Source organism: Hippocampus zosterae, chromosome 15 (assembly GCF_025434085.1).
Source record: "Hippocampus zosterae strain Florida chromosome 15, ASM2543408v3, whole genome shotgun sequence".
NCBI lineage: Eukaryota > Metazoa > Chordata > Actinopteri > Syngnathiformes > Syngnathidae > Hippocampus > Hippocampus zosterae.
In genome coordinates, this window is record NC_067465.1 from 10,703,976 (window position 1) to 10,716,675 (window position 12,700).

The 12,700-nt window shown below is 40.8% G+C and overlaps 1 protein-coding gene across 1 annotated transcript; it reads right to left on the bottom strand.

Moving 5' to 3' along the window:
- Positions 1–742: 742 nt before the first annotated feature.
- On the bottom strand, positions 743–11,857 carry twsg1a (twisted gastrulation BMP signaling modulator 1a). The gene is made up of 5 exons (XM_052087459.1): positions 11,563–11,857; positions 9,830–9,996; positions 4,817–4,916; positions 2,054–2,314; positions 743–1,675 (listed from the first exon to the last, which is right to left on the bottom strand). Exons 2-5 carry the CDS (start codon positions 9,962–9,964, stop codon positions 1,494–1,496), a joined length of 678 nt encoding a protein of 225 aa, XP_051943419.1. The 5' UTR covers positions 9,965–9,996; positions 11,563–11,857; the 3' UTR covers positions 743–1,493.
- Between the last annotated feature and the right edge of the window lie 843 nt (positions 11,858–12,700).

Here is a 12,700-nt window from a genome sequence, read left to right on the forward strand (position 1 = left end):
GACAGCCTTGTTTGTGCGAGAATGATGCCTGCCTTTCCTGTCGCACGGCTAAGATTAGCGCGCGCGCGCACGCACACACATGTACACACACTCTATGCAGCGAAGTCTTGAAGTCCACGTCACCAAACCAAAAGGTTTTATCTTGGTGGGAGAAGTGGGAGGATTGTAGCATGTAAAAAATAGTTAGACATCAGACAGTATCAACTCGAGGCAAATATAAAGACAATTAGAAAACTATACAGTGGAAGACAACAGCAGACTAAAAACATTTGCAGCGATGGATGCATGGTTCGTGGCAACGGCGGTAATATGATGAAGCAGTCATGACAATGGAGCCGCATCAGAAACGAACGTAATTGGACTGACTTGGCCTTATGACGCGGAGCCCAGCAAAAGGAGATTGTTGCAAAGTAATCGCAAAGATTTTCCAATGTCCGCCTTTGTGTTTTCGGCAGAGATCCTGCTCAATTCCAGCATCTGGGCAGAAAACAAAGGACGGTAATTTCATCTGCCTTCAGATTTTATGCAGAGATTCTGTAAATTCCTGCATTGGCGTGTTAACAAAAGTATTGAGTATTTCTTTTTTTTCCCCCCTTATGCAGAGAGACACTGCAAACGGCTGCAGTGCAGCAGCACTGTAACAGAAAGAACCAAATTTAATTTACCCTTGCCTTTTGCACAGTGATTATGCAAAATGACTGAATCTGTATGGCTACAAAATCTCTGGTATTTACAGTATCTGTTTCCTTTTATTTGAGGGGGCTTTTACACAAAGCTCCTGTAAAATTCCTCCACTGGCGGCATGACAGAAACAGCTGGAATTTATCCACCTTTTTCAGCTGAATTTCCGCACCAGAACAAGAATAGTAGAGTCAAACATTTTCATCTTTTCCCTTTTTTACAGAGATCCTGCACAATTCCCGCATCAAGTGGCAACAAAATATCCAGTATTCATTGGGCTTTGTCTTTTAGACAGAGATTCAAGCAAAATTGCAGCATCAAAGCTATGTGACAAAAGAACCCATATTTATCTGCTATTGCCTTTTCACACAAAACCTGGCCAAGGAGGGATATTTACACGACTTCGTGGATTTTCACACGACACATACTCCTGCTATCCGATTTTCAGATGTATAAAACAGTTGTCAGACAGCAACAGTTGCCTTCAACACAAAAGGGTTAGGAAAACTAAGTGTTGAGGAGTAAACTTTCAGAATTTCGGCACCTGGCCTCTATTACAGCCCTGATAGAGCCTGCAAAAGACGGAATATTGCCAGTGTCTGGTGTGATGCATGAAATCCTTTCAGCGCAACAGGACGGGAGAAGTGACTTCAGAAAATTCCTTTGAGTTGGGAATTGTTGGGTTGACTTCTTGCAACCGATTTTGGGCGTTGCTGTCCTTATAAGACAGAAGAGCGACAGTGAAAAGGCGTAAAATGGCAGTGTGAAAGGGGGCTTGGAGTCCTGTCGAGCGGATAAGGGACAGGGCAGGCTCAGAAGAGACAGTTCATGCATTTGACGGCTTTGCTGCCGTAGTCGATGCACTCGGGCCCGATGCATTGGCAGCAGGCGTTGTGGAACCAGCGGTACTTGGAGCCCCCCATGGACTCGCAGTACAATTTGCACTGGCGGATGGACACGCAGTCGTCAAAGTACACCACCGTGCACATGTTCTCTGAGAGAAGAAGCCAGGGAAAATATCATTATTTAAATAGTTTGTAAATATTTTTTGCAACAAACCTCATGAACTTATACTGTATGTCATAAGATTTTTTTTTTTGCATGAACATTAACGACAACCCAGGTAAAAATTAAATTTTGGGGGAAAAAAAAGAAAATCATTGACTCAATACGAAAAAAGGTCAACATGTCCTGCTAAGATGACACAATGTTAAAACAAGTCAATTTGATCATGAAAAATGTCAAAATGAATTTCACAACAAAACTCATTGACTCACGCGTCCTATTAAAATCCTCACTGAGTGCTTTCCATATCTGTAATTATTTTGTTAATATTTCATCCGGGGATGAAGTAACAAGGAAAAATCCTCACCTTGTGCGTCATAGCTGGCGTGGATGCTGTTGGAGGGCACCGACACGTTCTGGTGAGGGCCGTCCAGCGACTCCAGGAAGGAGACCAGGTTCTCGTGGTGGGACAGCTCCTCGGCCACGGGGAAGGAGACCACCATCATGTTGACGGGGGCGTCGCCCTCAGTGAGGGCGCGGAAAAGCGATGGGATGGGCCGGTGCAGCTCCTCGACTGTGCTCTTGGATGTGGCCGGAGAGTCGCTGTAGTTCTTGGGGTTGCACATCCCTGATGACAATTGCACAATGGTATTAGTATAACTTTAATTGTTATCATCTAGGAGCAAATCCTCATGACTTTTTTTTTTTAATTCTTGAAAAGTATTACATAAAAAGTTGGAAATATTAAGATAAGAGACATCTGCTATAGATCGTGCTTTAATTAAAAGTTTAAAAACATTTGAAAAATCACCATAGGGAGAAGAAAAAAATATATATATACAGTATATATACATAAATAAATATATTAGTGCTGTCAATTTAACGCGTTAATATCGGCATTAATTTAAATAAATTTTAAAGGGATTAATTTTTTATTGTGAGATTAATGCGGCAACATGTCACAGCAGATGCTACATTGCTCTAAAATAATGAAATGTGCTTCAAGTTTGAATAACTGATCCAAGTGAAAAATGTTAATGTAAAATTGAAAATCTAAATTGTTGTTTCAGTAAATATTTGCATTTTGCACAAAGAAAACTGATCTGCGATTCCATGATGATGCATTAAAATGGGAAAAAAATAGGTCAAAAAGAAATCAAACAAAATTTAGAATAGATAAAAATGTGTTGATTAATTGCGATTATGAGTTAACTATAACATTCATACATTTAAGCGCGATTAAATATTTTAATCGTTTGGCAGCACTAATGGGTTGCTCCCTTGACACTCTGGAGGAGGTGGGCAACAGAAGGATGCTAACTAAGCTAAAAGCTATGATGGCCAGTCCCTCCCACCCCCTCCAGCCCGCCCTGACAGCACTTGGTAGCTCCTTCAGCCAGAGACTGTTACACCCGCGCTGCAAGAAGGAGAGATACCGACGCTCGTTCCTACCGACTGCTGTCAGGCTGATGAATAAAAAATAACAATAATAATAATAATAATAATTAAATGATGTGAAGGAAAATTGTAAATAGTACTGCGATTTATCCATTTGTGTTCATATTGTATTTAATTGAAAGATGTTTGTTGTTGGTTTTTTTTTCTCTTCTTCTTTCTACATACATTCTTGCTGCTGGAGGCTGTAAATTTCCCCATTGTGGGACAAATAAAGGATATCTTATCTTTTATCTTAATATATATACAATATATACTGTACATATATATATATATATATATATATATATATATATATATATATATATTAGAGCTGTCAGTTTAGTGCGTTTTTATTGGCATTAATTTAAATGAATTTTAACGGGATTAAAAATTTTCTCGCGAGATTAATGCTGCACACGTCACAAGCGGATATTACGTTGCTTTATAAATACACCAGAAACAAAACAACAAGCGCGCTGCAGAAGTCCACGCCCATGTCTGTTTTGCCAGCCACGGCAGCGCGAGACACCGAAAACGGATACTTAAAGAGTTTATGAATGGAAAGTTTACTTTTAAAAAGTTGCCATATTGCTCCACTGACAAGACCAAAGTTATCTGTTCTTCTCTCTCTCTCTGTATCATACAGGTATACGATGTATGCTACTGACGCGATTGTTACTTGTTCGGAACTATTTTGTGTGGAAGGTTACAGTGTTCTGTGTCCATGTAAATAGAGCGGGTGGAGCTTCTTTGTGTTCGTCTGACAGTGACAGTGCGCTACAGTGGTAGCTACCTAGCGAAAGTAAAATGTCTCCAGTGTTGTCATCGAACCAAGTGTAGTCATTCGAAATGAGGTCTACACAAAACCGTAGAGAGACTTCCGCGCAAGAAGGACCAATACAATCAACATAGCCTGACTGTGTTAGGGGGAGAACTCCCCCCCTTTCAGAATGGTTTGCCCCTGCAGCACGGGGGAAGTGCGTGTGCTTGTTTGTACGGCCCGGCAGTTTCCAATACAGCGGCACATAATGAACACTAGTGTCCGGTGTCTCGTTATTCTTCAACAAACATACAGAAACAGACTGCTGTGTTCAAAGCAAACGTGAGAAAAATGAAGTATGCAACCATGGTTTAAATCCACTATAGGCTGAGTACTTGTGTACCTTAGATGTGCACTTTACAATGTTATATTGCTCTGTTTTGATTTCATAAAAAAAGCTGTTAAAGCAGCTGTTGTGTGACAAAATATTTTTTTCACCGTTATTGATGGACAGTAATATTGTGTGAGAGATTATGTGTGAATAAATGCACCAAGTGAAAAATGTTTATGTAAAATTGAAATTCGAAATTGTTATTTCAGTAAATATTTGCATTTGGCACATAGAAAACTGATTCATGATTCCATGTTGATGAGAGCATTAAAATGGGGGAAAAAATAGGACAAAAAATGTAAAAGGAAATTCAGAAACGATAAAAAAAAATGTGTGAGTAATCACGATTAATTTTTTAGTTGATTTGAGTTAATTATGACAGTTGCATTTTTAATTAGATTAAATATTTTAATCGTTTGACAGCTCTAATATATACATAAACATATATACATATATATATATATATATATATACAGTATTTAAATATATATACTGTATATGCCCTTTCTCACACTTAGCGGAGTTATCAGCAGGACGCTCACCTACGCAGTCGCAACACTCCTCCCACAGGTTGCCCAGGCACAGCATGCACTCCTTGCAGCATGAACAGTTGCCGTCGGTTGGGCGACACTGGCATAACTCCTGAACACAAAACACACAGGAAATTGGGATTCAAGAGCCAAAATGGACACCGTGTGTCATTTGATTTGTTCCAGGCAATCAGGAAATACACCAATAATTATTTATGATGAAATGGGTCCCATAGTCTAATGTTCTTTCAATTAGCTTGTATATTGAAATTCCTTCTCAACAGAATTCTCATTCTTGAGATTTTATTTCTGAAATCAACCACAGAACAATGCTTTCATGTTCCCTGAGTGACATTTTGAGTCCAGCTGGTGCCCAAGGCTACAAATGTAATTTCCACTGACTTTTATTTTGAAATTCCACCTAGCCAAATGCTCCAACAAAGCCCAAGATGTCAGCTCAGGTTTTATTTTGAAATTGGCCCCAGGATTTAATGTAGCAGTTCAGCAGTTGAATAGAAAAGAGCAGCTCCAGCTCATCTTTGTTCGATGGAGGGAACCGAGCACTCAACATTTACGCTCCTGAGCCAAGTCGAGTCATTTGGCTGCACTTGCCCAAGGAGAGGTGGAGGGGTCATGTTTGTATATGTAGCGTATATGGGGGGAGGGACGTCTACTTGGCTTGTGCTTTCTTTGAATGTTCAACTCTGAGTCTAAGCTTCCTCATATTTGACAATTGGAATGAATTTTTGACAACTATTTCGCTGAGATTTATCAAGTGACATCAAGAGGCCGCTGTTTATCTGGTTAGCTTTTGCTTTGAGCCACAGGTTCTTCATGTTTGCCCTTCTAGTGAAGACAATGACTGGAAAATGCGGTCATAATTTTCAAGCCAAATCAAAAGCCGACTGTTTTGTTATACATGGATTAAGTTTTCAGGAAGTTTAGCTCTGAGCCTCAGGTTCCTCCGATTGTACCTATAAATGCCATTTATTTTCTACGACGCTGACTGGTTAGCATTAGTTCTGAGCCTCAGGTTCCTCATAGCTGATCTTTAAGTAAAGACTGTTGAATTGTGAATACACTTCCTTTTTATATACTTTCATGCTCATATTTCTAGACATCACTCTGACTGGTTAGCATTAGCTCTGAGCGTCAGGTTCCTCTTTATTGGGACCACAACTGGCTTACTTGAACATGCTTCTTTTTCCCAAACTGAGGTGGGCTTGTATTCTGACATCAACTGCTTCACTTGAGCTCTGAGCCTCTGCCTGTTCTTTCTTTGCACATTTTGTTTTCATTCCTCAAACACTATGCAACTTTCCAAATTTGGAACAGGGCTTCTGCAGATTTGTGCAGCAGCATGAGGCAGAGTGAGGGGTGAAGGAGGGGAAACATGTAGCCATGTACTGTTTCCCAGGTGTTTTCTTCCCCCACCCAACTTCTTTCTCCCGCCTCCCTCATCGCGGTGACCTTGACTCGGAGGAATGTGATCTCTGTTCTGCCTCGGGTAGGAAAGAAAGCAAGATGAGGAGGTGAGGGAGGAAGGGGGTGCACTTTGGGGGTGGCGCTTAAATCTTCTGGAAGGTTCACCCACTCTTTCTATCCCGCCTCTCTAACATTCTCGAACCGAGCTTATGTTTTGGTTCTCTCGATCAAATTATCTGTGAGCAAACCATTTGGAAGATGACCCGGTCGGTTTCCACCTTCGGAGGTGATGTCGGAACCGTAACAGAAGCAGGACACTGCTTAAGGTAATGTCGCATTTCAGAATAAAAGCCTTAGATGTCACCCAGGCAATGTGAGAATCTTCTTCATTGTGGGGGTTTTTTAAAATAAAAGATATCATTCAGGGGCGGCACGGTGGTCGACTGGTTAGCACGCCCGCCACACAGTGGAGAGATTCGATTCCGGCTCCGGTCTTCCTGTGTGGAGTTTGCATGTTCTCCCCGTGCCTGTGTGGGTTTTTTCCCCCCCCCCCCCCAAGTGTGCTGGTTTACTTCTACATTCCAAAAACATGCATGGCAGGTTAATTGAACACTCCAAATTGTCCCTCGGTGTGAGTGTGAACGCAAATGGTTGTTCGTCTATGTGTGCCCTGCAATTGGCTGGCACAATTTCAGGGTGTACCCCGCCTACTGCCCAAGGACAGCTGGGATGGGCTCCAGCACGCCTGCGGCCCTTGTGAGGATAAATGGAAGTGACACGGTTCTGCTAGGGGAGATTTCAAAGTAAAAGCCCAAAACGTCACCCACGCTATATAAAAGCATTCTGCTGGTTGGTGGATTTCAAAATAAAAGCTTGAAATGTTACCTAGGCAATATGAAATTGTTCTTCCATGTGGGTTTCAAAATAAAAGCTTACCTCTGAATAATGATGATTAATTGAACTACAAGCATACTGCTTTCATACTCATGAACACTGAGATTGTTCAACAAGATGCCATTTATTTCACAATAAAAGCTTACGATGTCACCCAGGCAATATGAGCATGATCTATGGGGTTTGGAATTTCAAAATAAAGGCTTCTTGAAATCGCATTTTGGTCTTTAACTTTGAAAGCCCACATCCAAATGCAGCAAAGCTTCCTTGGTGACATCCTCCACAGGTCATGAGAAATGAATTGGAAAGTCAAAAGTAAAAAATGCTAACTAAAATATTGCCGGGTTTTACCGTAACATGCAAATGAAAGCTGTTCCTGGATTAAAAGTGTTTTTAATTTCCCTTTGGGGAGCATCTGGACTGCAGCTGCATGCAGGCGGTGGAACAAGGCATCAAGCTCTCACCTCTTGACAGCTAGCAATTTGGTATTAGCGAGGTCGCGCAAGCTGAGCAGTGGGTGATGATTCATCAGGCACAAAAAAAAACAACAAAAAAAAAAACACCTGGAAGCCGCGGCGGGAGAGCAGGGCTGCAGATGTTTTGGATTGGGACGAAAATGAATCCAGAGGAAAAACAAGCCGGCTGGTTGGAAGCGCTTGGAAAACATCGGCTCCACTGGCCGCTGACAGATTCAATTAGCCTCAGCGCTAACGCGGCAGCCAACTATTTTTAACATCCAAATATTTACAGCGCTCTCATTCAAAGTGAACAATGTCACAATACTACAAGAGCTGACCTCCGCCAAGACCAAAACAGTACAGTCGGCAAAAGATGCTTCGTAAATATAACAAATGAGAAGCTTGAGAGCATTGTGGGATTAGACAGAGAGACACAGTACAGTTCGCGATGGAAGTGAGGGTGTTTTGTCAATTTGGCTGAAAATATGGACACCACGAGTGTTGAACGATTTTCAAGATTTCTTTTCCTCAATATTGGAAATGCGAATTAACGTGATTATTATTTCAAAGGCCCTCTCCACACGCACACGCACACACACACTTAAACTCCAAGGCTTAAAATCACTCTTTTTGTGGAGCAGCTTTTTTTTTTTTTTTTTTTTAATCATTGACTTCATTTGAGGAGTGCCTTTCAATTTTTGAGGAGCAATCTTTTGCAGGTTAATCCCAGGGGATCTGAAGCAAGGGTTTTATTCAAACAGTGGCTCTTGAATGTCGTCACCCTCGTACCCGCACCCGCATGTTCCTACTGTTGCAAAGTCATGAGTCTTTTTCCAGAAATTAAGAACGACAACCCATTTTTGGAGGGGTTAAAAATAGCCTCTGAAAGTTCATGTCCAGTATGTTCAATGTGGTTTGATAAAGCGCAAAATGCTAATTTTGGCTTGTAAATTGGGATGAGGAACCGCTTCTGTCGAGCCTGGCACCCCTTATACACACACTCAGACTCTCTGTCTCACTCTCGAACACTCAGACTGTCTGTCTCTCTCTTTCACAAACATACAGACCAGCAGGAGTCTAATCTGAGCAAATTCAATGTGACAGGTGGCACAAAACCAAGCAAACAGCTCATGCAGGAAGATGACATCAGCTCATTCAAATTGTTGTCCCATCATGCGCTGGATCTTGACACACACGCACATTGATGTGGCACACAGGAAGTGATGTTGGCTCAAAAGCCAGACCTACTCATTCCATCTGGTTGCTGGGTCCTAAGTCTCGTCACGGCTGGCACATGTGAGCGGCAAAATGGAGGGCACAACTATTTGGCTGCTCTGTCCACAAGTTTGCCATGGAAAGATTGACCTCTAACAAGTTGAGCTACGTCAACTCCTCGCTCTGACAATAACAGCATGAGCAAGAGCTCTGAGCAAATTCTTTTGCCTCTTTCGTATGAATAATACCAGTACAGGTACGCAAAGTTTATTAAACACCCAACACTCACTTCTGGGCAATTATTCTATTTGTCACGACAGACGCTCGCAAATTTCTACATCCAAACTTAGCAGCACTTGTGTTGAAAGTTACAGTTCATGTCCAACAAGCATATTATATCTCACACCAGACACGGGTAATTTTTTGCCTTCAGAACTAGTCTCAGAGCCGCAAGAGAGGTGGGACACTGTCTGTGTGAAAGGGTTTTCCGTTTCCCACCATGTCGCGTCAAAAGAAATTCTAACAAGTCAAAATTCATTTTCAAAATTAGATTCGGAATTAGAACAAAATTATAAATCACTTGAGAAAAGTTTACTTCCATCTCTGATTTAAAATATTTTGAAAAAAATGCTAACCACTCAATTTAAAAAATATTTGATAGTGACAGCCCTAATTAGAACTTTATGTCACAGATGACAATGGAAATTTTCTGCCTTGTGAGGGCGTATCAAAGTGGGAAACATCTGCTGCAACTCACTTTTACTTCTGCCCTGTTTAGTTGACAGTAATTATTTCTGTCAGACTATTATTCTATTCATCTGGCAATTTTCCACCCTCTGAGGTTTCACATTCATAACACAGGCGGAACACTGCTCGTGTGAAAGGGTTTTCCATAACAGCTGGCACTCGCTGTGTTGTGTCGAAAGCAATTGTCACAATGTTACATACACCAGATGCCGGCTTTTTTTACTGCTCTGACTTTGTGTGACCTCATCATGAAAGGGGCTCTATTTTACTGGGTTCTGCGGTGTACCTGGATGAGACACTTGCTGACGTCACTGGCGCACAGAGCTTTGTTGCAGCCGGAGGTGAGAGACAGCGCCGAGAGGAGGAAGAGGAGCGTGGTGGTGGCGGCAGAGGCGGGATGGATCAGCTGACCAGACCTCATCCTGACGGCTCGCCTGCGCGGCACTGGAACACCTACCGCGACGACACAGCACAGGCGGGAGAAATCTCAACAAGTGTGGAATGACAGCTTTTTCTGCTGTTTGCTTGGATGGGGTTGCTATAAAGCGATTCTGTGATGGCAGGACTGGGCTGTTAGTTTAAGGCCTGACAACAACTTCTCCTACCCTGTTCTGTTATATGAGGATGGTCCCTGAAGGCAACAGTAGACATAATTAAGAACAACAGGTAGATGGATAGTTACTGAGACAAATGAGACAATTACACTAAGCATTTAAATGCAGTAACAAGGTCCATGAATGCAAACTTAGACTTTATTAGGGTAGGTAGAGAGACTTTACAAGGTCCCTGAAGGCAACATTAGATTTAATTCTTGTTAATGGATAGATAAACAGATGGAAAGGCTAAAGAGAAAAACTGTGATTTCAGACTCCTTGAATGCAATATTTGACTTGATCTAGAATTTAGGGGTGGGCAATTATATTTGTGAAGAGGCCACACGAAAAACTGGACACTTGCCAAGTGCAAAGCAAATATTCTAACTTAGAGTTGTCCGTATTATTTGTATTGTATTTCAAAAGTGCATATCGTCTTGTTATTGTTGTGTTCCCATATAGTATGAATTGTTATACTTAGAAAATGCACATAAAAAATGATAAGTGTTCCTTAAAATGTAATCTTAATGAAAATTCTCCCTTTAACTTTGTGTACCAACTGCAAACCCATATTAGACTTTCAGGAATTTCAAATATAAAGATGAGTGTGAAGTGAAATATTATTGACCGTGATGCATAATGACACATTGATGACTTAAAATACATCCAATACAGTACCGGTACATGGAACTCAAATTTGCCATTATCAGGCCAAATCTTCCTGGCCCTCTCCCCTCCACCATGCAAGAAATCAAAATTTTTCTGAAATTAGGACCACTGTTGTAAATGTTTTGCAAGTAAAGTCACAAAATAGAGCAAAACGGTTGCTAAACTGGCAAAACTGCACACGCAAGTTGTAGCTCTTGCTAGCACCCCCCACCTCCTACCCCCGTGTGCACATAAAAATAATAGCACAACTTTCAAAATAAAAGAATCTCATATTTTACATTTTACTTTGACTTCAAGGTCACTGTGACCGGGCCGGAAGCCACACTTTGCCTTGGTTTGATGAGGGTTAGGTTAACCCCAACCCTAGGTAGACAGACAAAGAGAGGTTACATAAATTGAGAGATTAATGGACAGAATTGATTGTAAGGATAGTGTCTCTCGACTTTAACAACAATTACGTATTTCAGACGTGAAGGTAACATTTGAGCATTATAAACAACGTAAATAGTAAAAGACGAGGTAATATTAGCAGGAGAACTTGTAGTGGTGGAAGAAGTTTTTGTAACAGTGCTAGCAGTAGAAGAGGGACAACAATAAACATCTGGCAACATCAGCTTCAGTCTCGCGGATTTCCAAGCCAACATGTTGCATTTTTCCCTTTCTCCCTACTCACACTTAAAGTAACTTTTCCGTTTTTTGGTGCTTCTCAAAACACAACGTGCGCTCGAAACGAGGCTTCAAATAGTTTAAAACTCACCAGGATGCCCAAAGAAGTCGTTTCTTTTCGAGTGGTTCGGTTCGGACAGTGTATGCGTGTGCGTGTGCGTGTGTGTGGGCTAACACAAGGCGTCAGTTTCAAGTCTTAAAGGCACACGCTCCATATTGGTCCTCGGCTCCTACGCGCCGACTCCACGACCATGAGGAGAAAGAAGTAACCGGTGGGGGAGGTCTGAGAAGATTAGGGGGTGTCACTACGATCTGACAACAAGTTGTAAATAATCGGAACTAAAAACACCACCATTGTTGTTATTGTTGTCGCCTCCCTCCCGCCTTTTTTTTCTTTTCAGGCGACGCGTTGTGACGTCATCTTACCTGCCATGCCATTCAGGTCCGCTTCCAATGACGTCCGGTCATGGTTGGTTTTCGCTTTTTAATTTAATTCTCTGAATTGTAATACCTCAAGGGGACCTACGGGTTAGAATCCTTTTTTTAAAAAATTTTATATGTACATTGTTTTATTTTTATTTTACAGTACGAGTCATGCTATAATACAGTACGGTATTGAGTTGTGCGCACCACCTGCTGGCAGAGAGTTTTACTGCAAATTGACAGGACATCTGTTTTAGATTAGTACTGTACTGTACTTCGATATACAGTATGACGTCATCGTCATAATTTAAAATAAGATTAAGATATCCTTCATTTGTCCCACACTGGGGAAATTTACCGCCTCCAGGTGTCTCTAACAAAACTTTTCTAAATTTCAAAAATTTTATATGAAAATATCACACTAAATTATACTATAAACATTTCTCCCCAGAAATTTCAAAATCATTAACTTATATTAATATAATAGTATATTAATACACTAAATATTTTTTCCAATTATTTTTTTCTAAAAAACAGTTTAAGAATTTTTGTTACATATTTAAAATGCAAATAAACAGATCTTTTATGATCTATATTTAAATTATTATACAGGGAAATTCCAGAACTTTAAATTGGACTAAAAGAAGAGTGAATATATTTTAAAATAGGTCAAGACACTAACAATAATTTTTCCAATTTAGTCTACATTTAAAATAAAATTACACTCGGAAATTCCAGACATGTAGCTCAACAATACTTGGCAATGAAATACAAAATGTTGAAATTGACCATAAAAGGGTCTTTTA

Excerpts from the sequence above, each read along its gene's own strand:
- twsg1a (XM_052087459.1), bottom strand. The coding sequence starts at position 9,964 with ATGAGGTCTGGTCAGCTGATCCATCCCGCCTCTGCCGCCACCACCACG. Across the intron at positions 4,917-9,829 it reads TCAGCAAGTGTCTCATCCAG|GAGTTATGCCAGTGTCGCCC; the intron begins GTACACCGCAGA and ends TTTTGTGTTCAG. Across the intron at positions 2,315-4,816 it reads GGAGTGTTGCGACTGCGTAG|GGATGTGCAACCCCAAGAAC; the intron begins GTGAGCGTCCTG and ends AATTGTCATCAG.